Source organism: Thamnophis elegans, chromosome 9 (assembly GCF_009769535.1).
Source record: "Thamnophis elegans isolate rThaEle1 chromosome 9, rThaEle1.pri, whole genome shotgun sequence".
Taxonomy (NCBI): Eukaryota; Metazoa; Chordata; class Lepidosauria; order Squamata; family Colubridae; genus Thamnophis; species Thamnophis elegans.
Window position 1 is genome coordinate 26,376,554 of NC_045549.1, and position 21,305 is coordinate 26,397,858.

Consider the following 21,305-nt stretch of genomic DNA (forward strand, 5'->3'; position numbering starts at 1 on the left):
GGGCTTAGTTTTGAATGCTTCTAAGTCTATAGCATGCTTTTATAAACCAGGAGCATTAGTAAATTGGATGTTACTTAAGTACAAGAACTCTGGAATAAAGAATTGGAATAAGATCCCATATTAATCGATTGTGGCTAAGCTTCTTAATTATATATCATAAACTTAGAACTGATCACTATGTAAAGAATTATGGATTTATCAAGTATGGTGGACAGCATAGAACAGGGGTGTCAAACTCGATTTCATTGAGGGCTGCGTCAAGGTTGTTTGACCTCGGTGTGTGGGTGTGGAGTGGGTGTGGCCAGGGCAGGCATGATGAGCTCAACACCACTCGTGTCTGAGGTGTCTGTGTTTGCCTGAGCACCCTGCCAGAGAAAACAGGCTCCTGAACTCCGTTTTTGGCTGCAATGGCCTCCTGCAACCCCCTGCCAGCGAAAGCTGAAGGTGCTCGCTAGGTCCGTTTTAGCTGGCAGAGGCACTGAGCCAATCCTTCACTGTTTCCAGGGCAGTTCTGCGGGCCAGATCTTAGCACCCCACAGGCTCCCGGGCCTTGAGTTTGACACCCCTGGAATAGAAGATCAGTCTGCAATGTTGGAAAGACAGTGCATCCTCTCATGTGCAATCTTGGATTATACTGAAGTTTCATTTTTTGTTTATGAATGGATGCTTCATCAATATTGAAGTGTTGAAGATTATTTCATGCAGACATGGTTTAATCATTTGTTTAAGAATTACTAATTTTCTTGCACAGGGCATGGTATTGTTGTTCCTCCTTTATTAAAACATTTTTTTTAATTAGAAAGGGTTCCTTTTTGCTGCTGAATCAGGAAGTGAAAACCTCCTTCAAGCCTCATTATTACATTATCCCTGCCTACACTGCACACTTTACTTAAATAAAGAAGCAAAACTTTTACTATTGATTTAAAACAAAAGAACAACTGATACTTTGTTTAGACCATTGTGGATGCAGTGTTATATTCATGTCAGAATTGATTTCATTGATTTTTTTTTAAAGGGATACCTCAGAACCAATCTGTGATGCATTATTAGCAAAGCACATAAATAAAAGAGAAATTCTGTGTTCATTAGGATTTACATCCAAGACTGTAGCTAAGGGACATCTACTAGATCAGTCACAACTCAGAAATAATCTTTAGTCTATTAGCAAAGATCACCACCATTGTCTCTCATGAAAAATTATATACTTTATTTATATATGTTTTATGTTTAAGAACCACCTCCTTGCTCTGCAATTGTAAATACATACTAGAATAAACTCTGTAAAATATACAAAAATATATGTGTCTCTTCTCCCATCCCCCGCCTTACAAAAAAGTTTTTATTTCCTTTGCAATAAATAAAAGCAAAAGTGTGTTGTTGCTAATTACAATTTATGATCTCTGACGTTTTTTTCTGTCTGTATTTTTAGTCTGTTATAAGAATAAGAGCATTTTCCATCAACCAAAGGTGGAGATAAATAATGCATAAGAGACTCTTATTGCCCCCATCCATCCCATCCTTCTTTACCAGCTTCTACATTCTCACAACCCCCCCCCCATCCTCAAATTTCCACGCTTGCGTTCAATCAGGATAATGCCTACAAATTATACGGTGACTTCTAACTCAATCTAAACAAGCAAATCAACAGATAAACAAAACCACCCTCCCACTTTTCATTTTGTCTCCTTTTCACTCTGCATAAATCATAGAGGAGACAGCTGGCTAAAAGCAGAGGGAGCGCTAGGAAAAAGAGGTATGTACGTCGCCGTGAGCGAGGGAGGCAGAAGAGCGAGAAAGAACAAAAGACATTGTGGGAAAGTGCACATCACAGTGACAGAAAGTTTGGTTTGACAGGTGTAATTCCCACAGCCGCCAGGCTGGCAATGGGAAACAAGCAGATGCCACCAGGGCCAGACATCTCGCGGGGGAGCGGAAGACATTCGAAAGCGTCCAGAGCCCTACAAAGGGTCGGCGGAGGATCGCAGTCAGCGTCCCAGGGATCCGGCGCTCCGCCTTAACATTTTGGCCTCCAGCGATGTTTGCTGCGCGCCCCAGCCCGCTCGGTTCTTTCCCGGCAATCGAATCATGGGGTCTCCGCTACTGGTGGGCCACGTCAGTCTACCCACCCTCCGGCCCAAGCGGGGAGGGACGAGTGGGAAGCCAGCAGGCATCAGATCAAATCTCTAGACAGTAGATAGCCGGGGTTTTCCGGTTGCCAAAAGTCCAACTCAGAGACCGAGCTGCCGGGGCTGGAGGGCGACAAAGTACAGCTGTATGCCGAGGAGCCGGCCGAAGGAGCGGGGCTGGTGGTGCAGCTCCAGGAACCCGAGGAGGACGCCGGAGAAATGCTGTTGCTGCCGCCGCCGCTAATACTTCCCAGCATTGCCTCGGAGAAGGCGGCGGCGGCGGCGGCAGCAGCAGCGGCCGCTCCTCCGCCTCCGCAATGGTCGGCCAAGCGGAGCGTCTCGGTCAGCGCCCAAATGTAGTTGTGAGCGAAGCGCAGCGTCTCGATCTTGGTCAGCTTGGCGTCCTCCGGGAAGGTGGGCAGCACTTCCCGCAGGGCATCCAGGGCCGCGTTGAGGTTGTGCATGCGGTTCCTCTCGCGGTTGTTGGCTTTCAGGCGGCGGCTCTTCTTCAGCCGTTGCACCGTCTCGGCCGTCTTGGTGAGGCGGGAAGCGTTTCGCGCCCGACCGGAGCGCCTCTTGCAGCCGTGCCGCCTCAAGCCGAGCAGCGGAAGGCGCGCGTGCTCCGCCGCTTTTACGGCCACCTCGGGCGCTGAAGGGGACAGGAGGACGCGGGACGTCTCTTCTTCCACCTCGTCCTCCCCCTCGGAGCCCGACGAGAACGGGGCCAGGGAGGAAGGGGAGGGGAAGGAAGACGAAGGCGAGGAGGGCGAGGGCGAGGACCGGGGGTCAAGGAGCCCCTCTTCCTCCTTCACTTCCAGGGACTCTGGCTTGGCGAACATCCTGCAAGAAGACAAAATCCAGGCAAGCGGTCATTTGGAGGAAAGGCAGTTGGAGCTCCTGAGGGAACATTCCCCACCCGGCTCACCCAAAACGCGCCAACGAGCCCACCGCCGCGCGTAAGAGCGCACCAAAGGCGTGGATGGGTCAGTTCTTACAAACGAGGGAAAGCTGTCTGCTGCTCCCCAAGAGTCCTGGCTTCGTCTCTAATACATGTGTGCGCAACTTTTCCATGGCTTCGATAGACCGCCAATGTAACGGCGATGCACGTCGACGCACAAAGGTCCGTGTTGGACTCTGCTAACAGGGTCCTCAAACTTGACAACTTTAAGACTGGGGGACTTCAACTCCCAGAATTCTCCAGCCAGCTCTGCTGGCTGGAGAATTCTGGGAGTTGAAGTCCCCCAGTCTTAAAGTTGCTATGTTTGAAGACCTCTGCGCTTTAAAGTCTTTAAGGTCCAGTTCTCAGGGGTCACTTCGGGATCACGAGTGCCGTTGACTTCCCCGCACCGCCTTTGCTTGTACCGAACATGAACTAACTAACCACACGGGCGTCTCGCTTCCAGGCGTTGCAGAAATACGGCAGGGTTGCCTTTGCTCGGCGGCCGGTGAGGGGAGGCCGAGAGAGCGCGCGCCGCACTGCGATTGCGCCCTAAGCGTCAATCGCTTAGGAAACCGCCAACCAAGTTCTCCTCAAAGAAATGGGGGAGGGGAAAAAAGAGAGAGGGGGAAGTTTGGAAACTTACTTGGCTCTTTGGAAGTAAGCGAATTGGTGTTTTTTTTCCCCTCTCGGCCTTCTTTTTTTTGGCCCGAAGACGCGGCTGGCTGCTTCTGTCTCGTTCCGCACCGCCCCTTGGGGCAACCTTCAGGGGTCAGCTTGGCCCCGCGCCGTTCCCTCCCGGTTGCTGGAGAAGGTCCCACCGTGGCTGGGTGTTGGTGTGGGTCCAGGGCCTCTTGCTCTGAGGGGGACCGGGGGAGGGGGAGATAGGTCTTTAAAGGGCTGGCTGTCTGGCCCGTCGCTGCCGGCCTCCGTGTGTGCAAGAAACAGGGCAACTCAGTGGGGAAAGCTGCTGGCACGCGCCTGGACCCTCCAGTTAAAGCGAAGCTGCTTGTGTTTCCGCGGCTGTGTGTCTGGCACACGACTCTACTTAAAACCCCTTATATACCCCATGGAAAACAATCAAATGTACCCCCGGGGCCTCCTCGGCTCTCTCCCCCCCCCTCCCCAGGTTTAGCTTTCCTTTTCATTTCATTATCATCGCTCATCTCTTTTCTTTTTTTTTAGGGTGTGTGTGCATGCCCCTCTTCCCCCTCCCCTCCCCCTCCCCCCTTTTATCTGATCCTCCGAAAGTGTGTTGGCAACCGGGACAATTCTGGGGTGTGATTGGTGCCTTGCGCTCGGCTGGAGCGTGCCGCTAATTTATTAATGAATGGAGGGTCGCGAGGCGCAGCTGGCCAATCAGAGCGTCCCGCTAGCCACGCGCGCTGGAACCTGCTTCCTTTGGACAACTCATTAGGCCCGAGGGCTGCGCTGAGGGAGAGGAAGCGGGCCTGTCCCACAGCCGTCGCCCTCCCGACACGCCAAGCGTGGCCCCGGCAGCCCAAGCAGGAGGGGCACCTCCCCATGCTCCATGCTGCTTACCTTTTTTTAATTGGGAGAAAAGAGTGTGCCAAAAAACGAAACCGGTGGTTGGACAAGAGGAGGCTGGCCAACGCAGAAAAAAAAGAGAGCTAGAGGCATGATATGTGTTTGTACTTGAAGAGCAAAGAGTGGACAACTTGTATTTTTTCATTATGAAAGGCATTGAGTCTCTTCCACCTCATATTGATCTAAGTTTCTCCTAATGAAAAGGAGCTTCTCTCATAAGGAGGGAATAGGCTGCACCACAGACTAATAGATGCCTTGCAACCCCCATTCATTAGTGTTCCTCTTGTTTAAACTTCAATTTACCTGTGGCTGGTTCCACTTGTGGTGCCACAATTGGGATCACAATTAGTGTTGCTAAGCAAAGCAGTTGTTAAGTAGCACCCAATTTTGTGACTCTTTTTTTGCCATGGTTGTTAAGCGAACAACTGAAGTTGTTAAATGAATCATTTTCAAGAAGCTGTGAACAGATCAGTTATTGATACAATGCCTAGAAATTCCTAAATTTTAGGAAGGAAGGACCCAAGCGGCACCCAAAATATTCTTCCATTCATATTTTGGGATAGCAAGTGTTTAGTTAGACTTAGAATCCATAGTGAAGAAAGGCTCTCAGTCTTTAATGTGTCACAGAATGCTTTGATCAGAAAGATAATATAAACATTAGATTTTCTGTGATTTCATAAAATACAAGTAATTTTCAACTTACGATCACAATCGAGCCCAAAATTTCTTTTGCTAAGCAAGACAGTTGTTAAGTGAGTTTTGTCCCATTTTGCCATCATTCTCGTCAAAGTTGTTAAGTGAATCACTGTTATTAAGTTAGTAACATGGTTGTTACATGAATATGGCTTCCCCATTAACTTTGCTTGTTAGAAGATCGCAAAAGGGGATCATGTGACTCCAGAACACCGCAACTGTCATATAGAGGAATCAGTTGCCAAACAGCTGAATTTTGATCACGTGACCATGAAGATGTAACAGCTGTAAGTGTGAAAAACTGTCATAAGTCACTTTTTTCAGTGCTCTTGCAACTCCAATCACCAAATGAACTTTTATAAATCAAAGACTACCTGTTTAATACTAGGAAAATTAAGCAATTTATCGGTGAGCTTTTTGGGTGGTGTTAAGAGACCGTTGTTAAAGTTGCTTTAAATTAGATTCTGTTAGTGAGCTCTGGGGGTGGGTGTGAGGCAGCTTAACAGGCCCTTTTTAAGTTTATAATTGCATGATTTCATAAGCAAGGAAGATGTCACTCTCCCTCATATTCCTCAAATATCTTTTTCTTCTGTAATTGCATTCTGTAATTATTTTATGCCGCTATTGATTACTATCATACTTGGAGACTCACACCAAGTTTATTTCAGCTCAAATAAACTTCCCTCAAAAAAGAGGGTGAAAATACACTGAATATAGCATTTTTGGCCTCCTGAAATCCAGCCCTTTTTTGCAAAAATGGCCGTGCATAACCTTTAGGAGGCTTCCAAAGTGCTCCTGGGGGCTGGGGAGGGCAAAAATGAGGGGAAATGGGCCATTTTTTGCTTGTCTTTGCCCCCACCCCCAGGAGCATTCTACAATCCTCCTAAAGGCTATGCATGCCTTTTTTGACAAAAAACAGGCCTGTTTTCATGAAAAATGGGCCGTTTTTAGATGGTCTGCAGAGTGCAAAAACTTTTTAAAAAAATTTGCCTCTTCAAAATTTTGGTGCATCTTATACTCTGAAAAATACAGTACTTGTTTTACTCTGGCATTTTGGCTGGGATCTCTCATCTATAAACATCCCAAGATCTAGTGAAGTCGACTACTCTTGCTGATCAACCTTGATTTTCAGGAATCTTTCTTGGAATCCTTCTGCTGAAGTCCCTTATATAATTTAAATCTTTTGTTTTGACAGATGGCAAAATATTTTTCCCCTTTCCCACTCCCTTCTTTTAGATAGTTCAGTTTATAGTTTAGTCTGGTCTCTGAGATGCCCCAAAGTCTATGGTGTCCTGCCCTCAAAAAAGATTTTCTCACTAACAGGTCTGCATATTATTTAGCCTTCACTGTAATATAGTGTATTCCTAATCTTTGAATACCACCATAAATTAGACTGTCCATATTGTGCCTTCTTCTGGTGTTCACCATACCTTGCTAACTATGACCTTGTCATCGGCCTTGGGCTGGTTTCAAACCAATGAGCCTTCAGGAAAGCTGTACATTCACACATTTCCAAGCATTTCTCTGGCCACAGATCAATAACTTGGCTCACGCAGAGGAGATGGTGAAGCATTACATATTTATGTATTAAATTTATTGGGTGCCTATCTTACCACAGGGTTACTCTGGGCGGCTTACATTATTAAAAAAAATAAAATTATATAAATAGAATAGAATAGAATTCTTTATTGGCTAAGTGTGGTTGGACACACAAGGAATTTGTCTTGGTGCATATGCTCTCAGTGTACATAAAAGAAAAGATACATTCATCAAGAATCATAAGGTACAACACTTAATAATAGTCGTAGGATACAAATAAGCAATCAAATCATATTAGGACACAATATAAATTGTAACAATACAAGCAACAAAGTTACAGTCATACAGTCATAAGTGGCAGGAGATGGTTGATAGGAATGATGAGAAGAGTAATAGTAATGCAGACTTAGTGAATAGTTTGACAGTGTTGTGGGAATTATTTGTTCAGCAGAGTGATGGCGTTCAGGGGGAAAACTCCTTGTGCTTAGTTGTTCTAGTGTGCAGTGCTCTATAGCATCATTTTGAGGGTAGGAGTTCAAACAGTTTATGTCCAGGATGTGAGAGGTCTGTAAATATTTTCACAGCCCTCTTTTTGACTCATGCATAAATAAAATATTACAAACATAAAAAATACAATAGCTAAAAGGTATAGGAATAGGATGAGCCAGAGCAGTGGGATGGGATCTGAGATTAATCTATCAATCATCCCCAACATGAAGCCCATCTTTTAGACCCCAAATTATGGAATTTCCTTTTTTACTATAATATATTTGTAACAATTTATGCATATATTTAATTCCTGGCATGATCAAGGTGTGTTTAACATTAATATCGCTAGGGCATTCTGAGGCAGATATATGGAAATGGCTATCAGCTGCCCCTGTCATCACTCTTGGTTGGCTCATGCTGTTACATTTAAAGCAATGACAAAAGGAAAAGGGAAACAACAGGCAATGGAGGATTACAGACCCAACAGACTCCAACTCAAAGCCATTTGGAGGAGTAACATTGATCTTGGGTCAAACAAGCTAGCATCCTACTTACCCCATCAGACTTTCCTCTCCTGTACTGTGCTCCAAGCAGCCGTCCCTGGTGTTTGATCCAGGGCTAGGAGGATTTACCAAAGGGTCTACTATGGACAGCTGCAAGCAAAAGGGGCTGGATTTGTTAGCATGGCAGAAGAATGGAATCCCTAGCAATGGAATAAGCCACACATTAAAGCCAGAGTGCAGAGAAGTTCTTCTTTGCTTTGGTTTGAGAGTCTCTTTTGGATTTCAATGGAGAGTGTTTGTTCTATAAAGCCTGAATTAGAAGAAAGGTTCCAAGAAATTTTCTTGCTTCTGGAGCACATTTATTTAAAACCACAACTTACCAAGCATACCATTTTAGAGAATAATAGCAACCACAAAAAAGAGAAAAGAAGGCATTTTTCCCCTCTGAAAGACTGCAAGGTATCAGTCCTGTGCCCACCCATCATTTGCTTGATTTCAGTTTCCAAGGTTTCATAAATTTAGCCACCTACATTTCTAAACCACACTTTAGTTTCAGTGATGAACTCAGCTACTTAAAGATGACTTAGCAGGACGCAATCAGCCACTCTTCCATTAATGAAGTGAATTTATATGTGTGCAACCCAGACCATGAAAGTTATATTCCAAATAAATTGTATCACTCCATTTATTACAGTAAGATTACACTCCGTATTTTCCTAATTGTTTATCTCTATAATATCCAGTTATTCTTTCTATCCCATCCATTCCAGGGCTTCATTTATTCATTTATCTTTTGTGTGACCATGCTTTAATTGAATAATTCTACCTGTAGTTTACAACTGAAATTGATTATATGAAATTAATTTGATAAAGTACATAGAAATTATCTTTGCACATTTAACGCAAAGCACATGTAGTCATTCTTGACTGTTTTAATTCTTCATTGCCTCAAATAGCATTATTTCTACTTCCTTCAGACAGATTTACTCATAGGCAGGGGTGAAATCCTGTTTTTGCTTCCTCCACCTCCCAGATGCAGGCTTCAGCACGGAGGAAAAATGCCTCCATTTTGGCAAAAAATGGGGGCATTTTTGCCTTCCCCCTCTTTGAAATCTTGATGCGTCCTATACACCGGTGCGTTTTATACTCTAAAAAATACAGTAGCTCTATATCTCCATCCCTGATGACCCAAATGATGCTGGGCTGCTGCTTCACAGTGCCTGGAGGCTGCAGGGCCCTGGATGGGGGACAACAGACTTTGGCTGAATCTGGCAAGCCTGAGTGGTTTTGGGTGCATGGAGGTCCAAACTCTGCAACTGTAACATCTTTAGTTCTGGATGGAGTGACACTATCCCTGACAAACCTGGTTCACAACTTGGGCGTTCTCCTGGATTCACAATTCCTAACTCTCTCACAGTTAGGAGGGCCTTTGCACAACTTTGTCTTGTGCTCCAGTTGAGGCCTTCCCCAGATGAGGAGTCCCTGCCCTCAGTTATTCAAGACCTAATCATCTCACATCTGGACTATTGTAATGCAATGTACAAAGGCCTACCCTTGAAGAGCATTTGGAAGCTATAGCTGGTGCAAAAGTATGGTAGCATGGGCAGTTCTTAGGGCCCCTAGAGTGGTCCATGTTACACTACTACTTCATGAGTTGCAATGGTTGCAAGTCTACTTCTGGGTGCAATTCAAGGTGTTGGTCATCACCTTTAAAGCCTTGCATAGCATGGATTCAGTCTACTTGAAGAGCTGTCTTACCCATGCCAGAAGAGGGGCATACTGTGGATCCCATCAGACAAGTAATTTTGGCTGGTGGGGTCCAGGACAAGAGCCTTTTCTGGCTTCTGACTTCTGGAACATCTTACCCCATGAGTTGAGATTGGCCCCCATCCTCCTGATATTTTGTAGGAGCCTTAAGACTTGGCTCTACCAGATAGCTTGGGGACTCAATTTGGGAGCTTTATACTGGACGTGGTTGACGAATTAAAATTCAACCTCACCTCCATGCGTCCAGCTTCCTTCTTTGCCATCTTGCGTCCATGATTTTATTGGTTAATGTTTTTATCTATTGGTTTTTTTTTGCAGTGGATGATTTTAATGTTTTTCAATGTTTTTATGTTGTAAGCCACCCAGAATGATGGGCAGCAAATAAATGTTATGAATGAACTGACAGACTGAGGAATGGATGATGTCTATTATAAGTTACAACCTCCTTGGTTGGGAACCACTAATTTCTAGGGACTGAGCAAGAGTTAAGTTTACTTTTCTTCTTCCCCAGGAAGTGTTTATACACCTCGCCTAATTTGCCCACCATTCTGGTCAAGAAAATGGAGGGGAGGGGAAATATCTTATTTTCCGTCCCTTTTCATTTTGAAGCCCAGCGGGAGTGACGACAAACCGGGACGGCGGCCACTGTAGAGCACTTGTGTGGTCCGCTAAGTGCGTGCTGGTGAAATGAGGCTGAACGGTTATGCAAAAGGGGTGGCACCGGCTTGGGTGGGGGCGGAAGGCCTGAGATCCCTGTCCGGCCCGGGACCCGATCGGTCCAGCAAGGGTCAAACTGTTCAACTGCAGCTCTTTTCGCGCAGCTCAATCCTCCTTTAGGAGAACAATGAAAGGCCAAAGCAGGCGGGGATCAAGAAACGAGGAAAACGCCAGTGATTTAAGGGAGAGGGCAGGGAGCGGGCAGGATCGGCCGGGGCGGGGGGGGGGGGCGTCGGCGAGAAGCCTTTGTGATGCTTAAGACGCCTGAACGCCGGGGCGACCTCTTGAAGGCCAAAAGTTACAGGGGAACCGGGCCCAAGGGAAGGCGACTGGGCTGGCTCAGGCCGACCGCCCAAGATGCGCCAGCCAGAAGGACGCCGCCAGGTTTCCAGCAAGAGGCCTGGCGAGGAGAAAGCTTGCTGCGCGGTGGGGCGCTCAGGTTAAGTCTTGGGGTCAGGGCGAGGGCTTACCTCGGCGGAAGGCGCAACAACGCCCGTCTCCCTCCCTCCCCCCAGTTACACAGCGGGACTGGCCTGGGTGAGGGAGGGACGACTGATGAGGAGAGGCTCCGTCCACGACTAAATCACTAAGCGTGGACGCAAACGACGATGGCGGTATTTACATTAATTGCCAAGTAAGCATCCAAGCTAATCATATCAATAATGCGATGTATGAAAGTCACCTAAACCTGCCAGCACGTTGAAGAAGTAAAGCCAGATTTCGCTAGCTGGTCTCTGCAAAGGTAGAGGTGCATTCTAGTCAAACCTGTGATTTGGTAACTCCATGGACTCAGCAGTGCAGTTTTCCTGGCAACAACATTGTAGTGGTTTACTGTTTTTTCCTCATACGATTTTTCAATTTCTCAATCTTGCTTAGCCCTCAAGACCACAAAAATAAACAATTAATTCTTTATTCTTTGTAGTCTTCAATGCAGGATCTGCTTTCCAAAGTATTCCCGTCTCCAAGGCATTTGTGACACCTGTGCAGGTTCCTATTTAACCCATATTCACCAAGCAAAGATATTTAATTTTACTTAGAGTGCCTGAGTCAAGAGGTTGATTCCCAGATCATATACTATGACATAGTTTCTTTGATTGTAGTTTATAGTGTGAATTCCAATCTGCTCACTCTCTAATTAATTAAAATGAAGTTAAATTAGATTTAAAGTAGTTACATTTGTCCAGTGGAATATTTACATTTTGCAGCAATTTCACAAAGTTCCGATTCATAAACTGCCATGCAGAAAATTAAACTGCCACAGAAAATTGAACTGCCATGTCAAGGAACCCATGGCATTCTCTCTGAATTTTTCCCTTTGACTGGGATTGAAATTTGGGGAATTAGCATAACTGCAGGTCAGTAGAGGGAATAGTATACCATGAAAGCTGAAATGTTGACACCTATCCCTTGAGCACTGCTAACTAGATGCTTGTTAAGAACATCATACTTCACCCATGATAATTTCTAAAAAAAAAAAAAAAGGTTGAGAAAAAAATGTCGTCAAATTAAATGAGAACTATTTTAAAAAATGCAAGATAAGGTTAATTTGCTTGGTGCTAATGAAAATGATTCAGAAGTGTGAATTACTGTCACAAAAACTGTAGCCTAAGCCCTTAGGACCCTCAAGAAGTTTACAGATGTGCCTCAGCTGTTTGCATTGCACCAAGTGGCTCTGTCTTACATGGCATTGTGCTTGATGCAATGCAAGTTTAATCTAGTTAAAGAAAGAAAGTTGAGAGATTTTTAATTATCAGTCTCTCTCCTCCACCTTTCTTCATCCCTTCAGGCTTAGTCAAAAAGGCTAGAAAGAAGCAAATAAAAGTTGTTTTTTTTTTTACTTTCATAAGATACCTTTCACCATAACTATTCTTAACTCACTTTAATTGTAAACTTGAATTTGTAATGGTATATTATTTATTGTTATTGTTAAGACTTGGCACTCAGAAACTCTGAAGAAAGTAGTGCAATAACACTGGGTGGAGAAATTGATCTTGTTTATATGGGGCTCCAAAGGGCACAACAATTTCCCCGTACTTCCTTTGGTTTGACAGATGTGCGCCCTTTAGGGGTCTCATCAGAAGATGCCTATACCCATGTAGCCTGGAGGCATCCCTTGCTTGTAATTATTCTTTCTCTCCAACTCTCCCTCTTTGTGAGGGTGCTCTGATTGTTTTGTCTGCCCCATTTGCATGGCAGGTGCAGGCTTCAACAGTGATTTTTAAACTTCAGGCTGTTCCTCCCTCCCTCCCGCCCACCCTCCCTCCCTCCTCTTTTAGTGCTGCAGACTCTCTCTCCACCCCAGCCTCAGGAGCCCATAAGCTCTTCTCCTCCATTTTCCCAGAAACTTGAAGATTGCATGGTTGAGATGCAATTCTTCTTTCTTTCCCTCTTTCTTCTCTCTCCCCCCACTGTCCCTGGCTAAAAGAACAGCCGATTGTGAGCAGAGATGGAATGGACACCCAAAAAGGGAAGCCTGCAAAAAGGGACACTGGGTAGCAGGCGAAGGTTGGAGTAAGGGAGCACTAATCACTGAACCAGGAGACAAATACGATTACCAGCTCTGAGCCTTGAGTCAGAAAGTCTCATAGACTTTAAGATGTTAATCCCCAAGCTAATCCTTCCTTTGGCGTGTCGGAATAGTGCAGCCACAAGAGTTGTTTTGTTATTTATATTGGCGTTTAATAAAACTCAGGCAGTGGTGAATGGGTTGCCCACTCTCCAATGGTAATTAATTCCCTATTTCAGTGACCCAATTGTGCTGGGATAGAGCAGCGGGACAGTCCCACTGCCCCAACCCGCCTTTGTGCAGCTTACATGGCTCTCGTGCTTCAACAGCTATGGAAACCCATTCTTTTGATGTCATTCAAGGAGTTTTCCTTGGGTATCTTCTAAACTTCAAGAACTCCTTTCTTTTCCCAAATGCATGAAAAGCGGGCCTGGCTTGACCACCTCTGTAGAATTTAATGATTCGTTGAAAGGGTCTTGAGGAAGGAGGGGGGCGAGAGAATGAGAAGATATAGACAAACACATATCTGTAGGAGAGATGGGGAAAAAGAAATCTGACAGATCCCTATTAAAATAAACTGTGCTTCGAAGTAGAGCACAAAATACCAACTTTGGTATTTATTTATTTATTTATTCATTAATTCATTCAATTTCCAAATGTTGGAAGTCAAGAAATTCTATTTCCAAGAATACTTACTTCAGTAGAATGGAATTCATTCAGCTGTAGGAAGTAGTTTAAATAAAATCAATGAAGAGTGCGTTGATTTTAATCAAAATAGGAAGTTCATGCAATAGTAGCATCCTAACTTAAAATAGCAAGACTATGTCTTTATATGCACTTCCAGTGGGGGGAAAAAATCTCTTAGCAAGTCACAGAAACAATTCAGAATTCAAATAAGAAAATACAGAGTGAACCATATGGCCAGAGTAGCTTGAGTTGGCTGCGTTTTTTCTTAGACAAAGAAGGGATTGAGAGTTGAAGGAAAGGAGAAAAAAACCCCAACTTTCCGGCTGATGAAGCTGTTGTCTGGAGGCAATGATCCCAAATCTCAAGGCTTTATTCCAAGCTCCGACTGAGACGTGATATGTCATATGATTAGCATCTTTCATATTTACAAGAGAAGTATAGGCTGCCAGCCTTTAGAGAAAGGCGAGAGAAAGAAGGGGCATATGCTGAAATGGATTTAGCATTTGAAAGAGAGAAAAGAGATTGGATAAATACACTTAAACGAGGATTTAGTTTTACTCCTGTTGCGTTCTAATGGATTGTTGATTGAGATTTTAGGGAGCTGGAACAGGGGTGTCACCAGTAATTTAAAAGATGCTATTCAGCTCTTGACTATTTCTTCCACACTTTGTGTATTAATGGGTTTAGTGACAGCTTGAGCTAAAACCTTTTTAAGAAATAACCAAAATATGATAGTGAAACTCGCCTTCACTTTTGAAATGTAGATAGCTTTCAAAGTTTAGAGTGCAATTTTCGTTTGGCTGAAGAGAACTTCAAAGTCTATTGGTAAGAGTTTTGCATCACATTTGAATAATTATCTTAATTCATGTGAGATTATGCAAATTGTCATTATTTCAAAGAAAAAAATAGATGACCTTTGCTTGCTACCTTCATGCTGTGAAATGAAAAGCAGAGAGTACACTGGCACCACCTAACGGACAATTTTTATTTTAGCTAGAATCTTAACTCTGCAAAAACCAAAATGTTTATTTCTAAGATGCAGTATTTTAAATCTGTAAATATTTTCCATACGATATTTTGAGAAGGCTGATTGTGTGTTATTTTAAACTATTAGAATAGCTTTATGATATAGTAAAAATAATCCCTGGCTAAATAATGGAGGGTTAATTTCTGTTAGAAGATTAAATTCTTTCTATCCAAAACCATTAACTTCAATACATTTTGATATCCACTTTCTAAAGTATAATTCAAACAAACAAAAAATAAGAATATATATTCAACTGATCATGCAACTACATCTTGTGTTGTTAGCTTTTGTAAGATGAATAAAACTGTATTTTATGTACATTAGCAAAAGAAAATATTACAAAGTCATGGGGATATTATAATTTATCATGATGTCTTAGGAGTGTAAGATAGGTTAAAATTAGTTTAAGAATGCTTATTAAAATAACTTTAATTTTATTGCCTCCTAAAATCCCAAAGATGACATGCTTAATAAAGTGAATTTTGCAGGATATTGCAGGATCAAAGTGAATATTGGTATTCCAAAATATATCATGAATACCAATATTCACTTTGATCCTGCAAAATTCGCAGACACACAAACAAATATACCGCTAATATGTATCAAAATAACTATAGATGTAGTATTTAACAATTTATATTAATCAATAGGATTTGGAATATTAGATGGACTCTAAACAATTATTTATACTTTTCTTTTATAAGCAGGGATACCTATCCTGAGATTTAGGGCGTTAACATAAAGAGAAAATAATCTAAGATTGAAATATAGAATTCATGAAAAGAAAAGCCAAGCCAAGTGTATAATTTTTTCTCAAATGAAAGCATACTTTCCATCCCTCCCACACCTCCCCTCCTTTGTTTGATTTATAACTTAGCAGTTATCAACAAACGCCAAGAATTATAATAGAATTATAATAGTGATACTTTATTGGGTCTTATGTATTGCTCAGACATACACCTTGAATACCATGTTTTGTTGCTGCAGTACACTTATAAGATTGGAACAAACATGATCAGGGATCTTCAAATTAAGTCAGAAGTAAAGAAATGTAAAGAACTTGTTATATTAAGTGTTCAGAAAACAGGAGGAGATATGATTGCACTGAAACATGTGACAGGTTATTAGATAAAAGGTGAAGCCATGAAATAGTGAATTTAAGTTGCAAGAAGGCAGATTATAGAAAATATTTACTAAAAGAAAATGAGGGTTAGCAGTGAAATCAATTACTTAGAGAATTAGTGGGCACCCATCCTTTGCATGTGTTCTAACTTAGCTATAGTTAATTTGTAAGACATGCTTAGTTTGAATTCCTGCTTGAAGTTAGGGAGCTCGAATGGGTAGTTTAAAGAATCCCACAGTGATACCAAGTGATATAATTGTAAGAGAAAAAAAAGAAGCCAAATATGGACTTTCCTCCCAATGATCTTACACAACTGATTGCAGAAAGTACCATAGGTATCTATTGTGATAGTGAAAACTGTTATCCATTATTTATGAATAAATTCGTATCCTATTGAAAAACCCATGAGAAATATTTTAAATAGGAGTTCATTTAATGACATGGTATTTATAGAGCAGTCCAAGAATTAAAACAGCTGTGTATGAAGAAGTTTATTGTCATGAAATGTACAGTTCCTAGTAAGTTAACTTTCATTAAAAAATACCTTGTTATAAAGTTATTTATTATATTTAAACTTTTTAAAAACCATTAATGCATGTAACAGTGGAGGCACTTAAAATATAAAAACTGCAATTTTTGATTTTGAAGATGAAATCATTGATATAATTCAGTATATTTATGAGTTTGTTTTTTGAGAAACGGATTCATTTTTAGATTTTTTCTTTTTCATGATGGCTTCTTCTTCCATCTTTCTCTTGAAATAAGATTTAACAATATCATTCAGTTGTTGCTCACATTGGTTAGCATGTTGTAATCCATTTTCTCTCCCTATAAATAACAGAATAGTATATTTAACCTTAAACACACTGGCCTCTATACATGAGAGATCTGCTTGATATAGTGATGACTTTAAAGAGAGACAATTTAAAGTTGTATAACACAGGGTCCCCCAACCCCTGAGCCACACAAGTGGTGGGCAAGTGTGCATGCGCACAGCTCTATTTATGCGAGCAATGGGTGCATGTGCCCTCCACTCACACAAATGGAGTTGCATGTGCTCATGTAATGTCTGCCGCTCCCATACTACCATCCCCTCTTCCTCCACCAGTCTGCCATGGTGTAAACCAGGGGTAGTCAACATTTTTATACCTACCACCCACTTTTGTATCTCTGTTAGTAGTAAAATTTTCTAACCACCCACCGGTTCCACAGTAATGGTGGTTTATAAAGTAGGGAAGTAACTTTACTTTATAAAACTTATAAAGCAGAGTTACAGCAAACCCCTACCGCCCACCATAAAAGCTGAATGCCCACTAGTGGGCGGTAGGGACGAGGTTGACTACCACTGGTGTAAACTGTTGTTAAGGTATCACCTTGAGCACAGAGAGCTTGGGTCAAGTTTCTGGTGAATCAAAACACTTCAAGGAAATTTTAGCCCAGCCATTCCCTCGCTAATCAGACTATGTCAACAAATTACTATTGTAAAAATAATATTGGGGTGGTTTCCCTCTTTTCTTGCATTTCAAAGTACAGGCAGACTATAAGTATAATGAATAAATACAGGAGTAATTTATATTTTAAAGTATCTTACTTTACCTGTGCAATGCTGAATAACACTTCCCCATAATTTGTTCTTTCTTAAACAGTTTAGATTTCCTACTATCAATAAATGTCTTTTTCCTCTAGTGAGAGCCACATTCACTCTCTTTTCTGAATCTATGAAGCCAACTTGTCTTGTCCTTACACAAGATAAAACAATTATTTCTTTCTCTGCTCCCTGGAAAGCATCCACTGTAGACACCTGGACAGTCTTTATTTGGGCAGCATCCATGCGTATAGCAACAAACAAGTTACGGATCTGCAAACAGAAACAGATGAAGTCCATGACAGTCTACGGCTTTGCAAAAAATTGAATTAAATAAAATTATGGCTAATGATATATACTCTTAACATGTCTACCATTGGAGCAGGTTGAATACAAAAACCCTAAAAGACACAAAAATAATTGAAAATTTTTATGGTTATGGGATCAGTGCATTAAAAATTGAGGTAAGCCATCCCTTTACTGAACTATGAACTTTTGGTTTTTAATTTATTCTGGTTTTTAAACAGAATCATCATGATAAATTCCCAATTAGTTTAAAGCTTAACAAAGCTGAGAGTCTTTTGTTTGAAAAAAATCAAATTAATGATATCCAAAACAATTGGAATTGTTTTAGTGACTAAAACATACCTTGCTCATTTGGGATTTGTAGAGAGTTATTACCCCAATCATAGATCCATCCACTCCGCTGGCAATCAGAGATTGTATTAATTTGACAATGAAAAATGATTCTGCCATATTGTAGAAACTGTTGTCTGCCTCGATCTAGAAAACAGATTTAGAATTATATAATGGAAAAAAAGTCAGTGATACGATTGTTTGGTAGAATAATGAAATGTAGTACTATTAATTTAAGACTTTTTAGCAAGATACATTTATCATAGTTCTCTCACTGGAATGCTCAATCAAATGAGACTGAGAGAGGTGCACACTCTAGGACAGTGATGGTGAACCCTATGTGGTTCTCATTCCAAAAGCGGGGGGACCGCAGGGGGGGCGTGCACGGGCATGCCACACCCATAATGCTTTGTGCATGACCCCAGCGCACATGTGTGCATAACTAGCGCTTCTCCCCCATTTTTGGTGTGCTTTTTTTGCCCTCCCCAGGCTCCAGAGGCTTTATAGGAGCCTGGGGAGGATGAAAACAGCCTCCCCCGCTTCCCTGAAGCCTCTAGAGTGCGAAAAACCAGCCCTACAGGCAAACCGGAAATTCAGGAACAGACTTCTGGTTTGTTCGTAGGGGCGGTTTTAGCCCTCCGGAGCCATAGCTTCGCCATCATGGCTCTAGGAAGAAGCTCATTTGTATGGATTAACTATTTTAGCCATGAGTGTATGAAATGGAGAAGTTCCATGGATATGTTTTGCTCAGAATACAATTACTTCATGGATTTTTCTTCTAGAATATCTGTCCTAAACAATTTGGTTTACAAAAGAACATGAAAACCACAAGTTTTTAATTCTAAACGGTTATCTTCAATTAATGCAATACTTACTTGTTCTGACCCGTTAACATTATAAAAACACAGTGTTGGTAGCCAGTCCAGGAGAGGACTTCGGTCTGTTTCAGAAATTCCATTCAACAGAATTCCTTCATAAAATAGCTCATTAGTTAGAGCAGCAATAACAGGGTGACAACGATACTGTGTTCTAAGTAATATAGGTGCATATCCCTGTGATTATAGCAAGGAGAAAAAGAGAGCAAAAATAATGGAAAGCACTGTTAAATAACTAATGTTATCAATTATACAGTATAATATAGGAAAATAGCAGGCAGAGCTGAGAGGGGGTGAAATTAGGCACATCACCACTTTAAAGTCCTTGGATTGCTGTCCCGCTCTTGCCTTGGATCTTTATCTATCACCAAATTAGTGCTGTTAGTTAACCAGAGTCCTGTGTATAGATTTGAATAAATCATCTGTAGTGCGACTTGAAGAATAATCCCGATACTTTGTGCCTAACATACTGTATAAACTCTTATTGTATAAATAATACAATATTGAGATTTATTTTTATGCCAGGCTTTTTGTTGTAAGTAATATATGCAACAATATAAGGATACTAAGACAAATAGTTATTGAAATATACATTAGGAAATTATTAAGTCTTTTGTGTCATGGGACAAATACAGGGCGGGGCATAACCTTTTCCTAGGGGGTCACAGCAAGATCGACAGCAGTTTACAACTTCCGCGACACCTCATTTTAAAGCCCATAAAAAACTGAATTGAATGAGCTATTAAATGTTAAATTTGCTTTAAGAATGGCTGGAAAATTCGATTCGGAAGAACAAAGGATCATTGACAGAATAAAATGCATTGCCTTTCGAGAGGCTCGCGATGCTGGAGCCAGATCTCAATTCGCCAGATCTCAATCCGGCAGAGAACATTGGGGCCATAATTAAGGATGAAGTGGAAGCTCTGATGATTCAGGAGCAAGGTCAAAATCGATATTCGGTTGAAACTTTGAGAATGAATTTGGAAACTGTGTTGAAAAATCTGGAAAATTGAACGGAACTGTTTGAAGATTTGTTGTGTTCTTATCCACCTCGTTTGAATGCTGTTCGAAGGGCTAATGGTGGTCATACTGACTATTAAATCGTGTCAATAAACTCAGTTTTTGATGGGCTTTCGAATGGTGTATGAATTATTTGTGTTGTTATTACAAGTGTTGCTGTGACCCCCTAGGAAAAGGTTATGCCCCGCCCTGTACTGCAATTTTTAAAAAATGTAAATCCACTCATTTAAAATGCTTAGGAATTTTATCAGAGACAGATTTCAGACTATTGTGTCAATACAGAAAATAATTCACAAAAGTTGTCATAAGAAACAGTTGTTTTATTTTACACTGATTATTTCAGAAAATAAGTAAATTGGTTATAAAATCCTTGCTGCCATGAACTGGAATACTAATTCATAGTTTTAGGGCTGTTGTGCTATCATCACACGTCTGATATAAATAAAATTATTAGCCTAACTCTATATAACCGGTGAAAAATATACTTGTCTTCTGGTTTATAAAATGTTTCAGTTATAAGAGTTATAAACCCTTTAGCCACAGCTATGGAGAACTGAGGTAATTTTTTAATGCACTCAGAAGGCTAAATCTACCTGCAAACTTGTGGATTCTTCTTTATAATGTTTAACCTTTTTTCCCAACAAAGAAGTAAGATAATTTGGTCACGTACCTTTGTTTTATTTTTCTAAATATATTTGTATACTATCTTTTTATTTGTAATTTGTGAATATGAACACAATTGTGCATCAACTGTCTTGCCAGATTATTAATCAGCAACATTTGGAATGTATTTGTATTTTTCTATTTTAATAAGGGAAGAAGAAACTGCAAAACCCACCGTTCGAGGAAAAACCATAATAGATTCATCTTATCTACAAATGTGACCAAATATGCCAGCCAAGCTTGTAGACTATGGTATATCTTACTTAAAAGTTATAAAAAAGGAATGTTATGTGATAAAAAACATTTTTTTAAAATTAAAGAAGCACTAGTATTTGTAAAAATGGTACACTAACATTACTGATTCAACGCAGATACTGACACTGATCCTGCCTGATTCAGAAATCTGCAAAATATGATTTATTCTGTTAGGAGTGATTTTTAGAAACATTCTAATAGAAGCATTTCTTTAACTGCACCACTAATTCTTCATGGACGCACTTTTAGAGAAGATAGTTAACTAGTCCTTATGATAATCTTCTATATCAATACACCTACCGCCCACTTTTGTATCTCTGTTAGTAGTAAAATTTTCTAACCGCCCACCAATTCCACAGTAATCGTGATTTATAAAGTAGGGAAGTAACTTTACTTTATAAAATTTATAAAGCAGAGTTACAGCAAACCCCTACCGCCCACCATGAAAGCTGGAACGCCCACTAGTGGATGGTAGGGACCAGGTTGACTACCACTGTTCTATATGAATGCATATTTGTGATGGGCCTCTGATCTGTCACATGTATTCTATATGACATGTGTTTTGTACAGTATAAATATCTACTGAGTATGTGTACTAAATATTTTCGT

General features: G+C 41.2%; 2 protein-coding genes across 2 annotated transcripts in view; both read right to left on the reverse strand.

Moving 5' to 3' along the window:
• Positions 1 to 2,170: 2,170 nt before the first annotated feature.
• On the reverse strand, positions 2,171 to 2,965 carry NEUROG2 (neurogenin 2). The gene has a single exon (XM_032224364.1). It carries the CDS (start codon positions 2,963 to 2,965, stop codon positions 2,171 to 2,173), a length of 795 nt encoding a protein of 264 aa, XP_032080255.1.
• A 13,218-nt stretch (positions 2,966 to 16,183) lies between these two features.
• Positions 16,184 to 21,305, reverse strand: part of ZGRF1 (zinc finger GRF-type containing 1) — a 37,315-nt gene continuing 32,193 nt past the window's right edge. Inside the window, exons 23-26 of the mRNA XM_032223521.1 lie at positions 18,759 to 18,935; positions 17,896 to 18,030; positions 17,259 to 17,520; positions 16,184 to 16,490 (exon numbers count right to left, since the gene is read on the reverse strand). Of these exons, the coding sequence (XP_032079412.1) occupies positions 16,339 to 16,490; positions 17,259 to 17,520; positions 17,896 to 18,030; positions 18,759 to 18,935 (726 nt within the window). The 3' untranslated portion in view covers positions 16,184 to 16,338. The remainder of the gene's footprint in view (positions 16,491 to 17,258; positions 17,521 to 17,895; positions 18,031 to 18,758; positions 18,936 to 21,305) is intronic.

Excerpts from the sequence above, each read along its gene's own strand:
- NEUROG2 (XM_032224364.1), bottom strand. The coding sequence starts at position 2,965 with ATGTTCGCCAAGCCAGAGTCCCTGGAAGTGAAGGAGGAAGAGGGGCTC.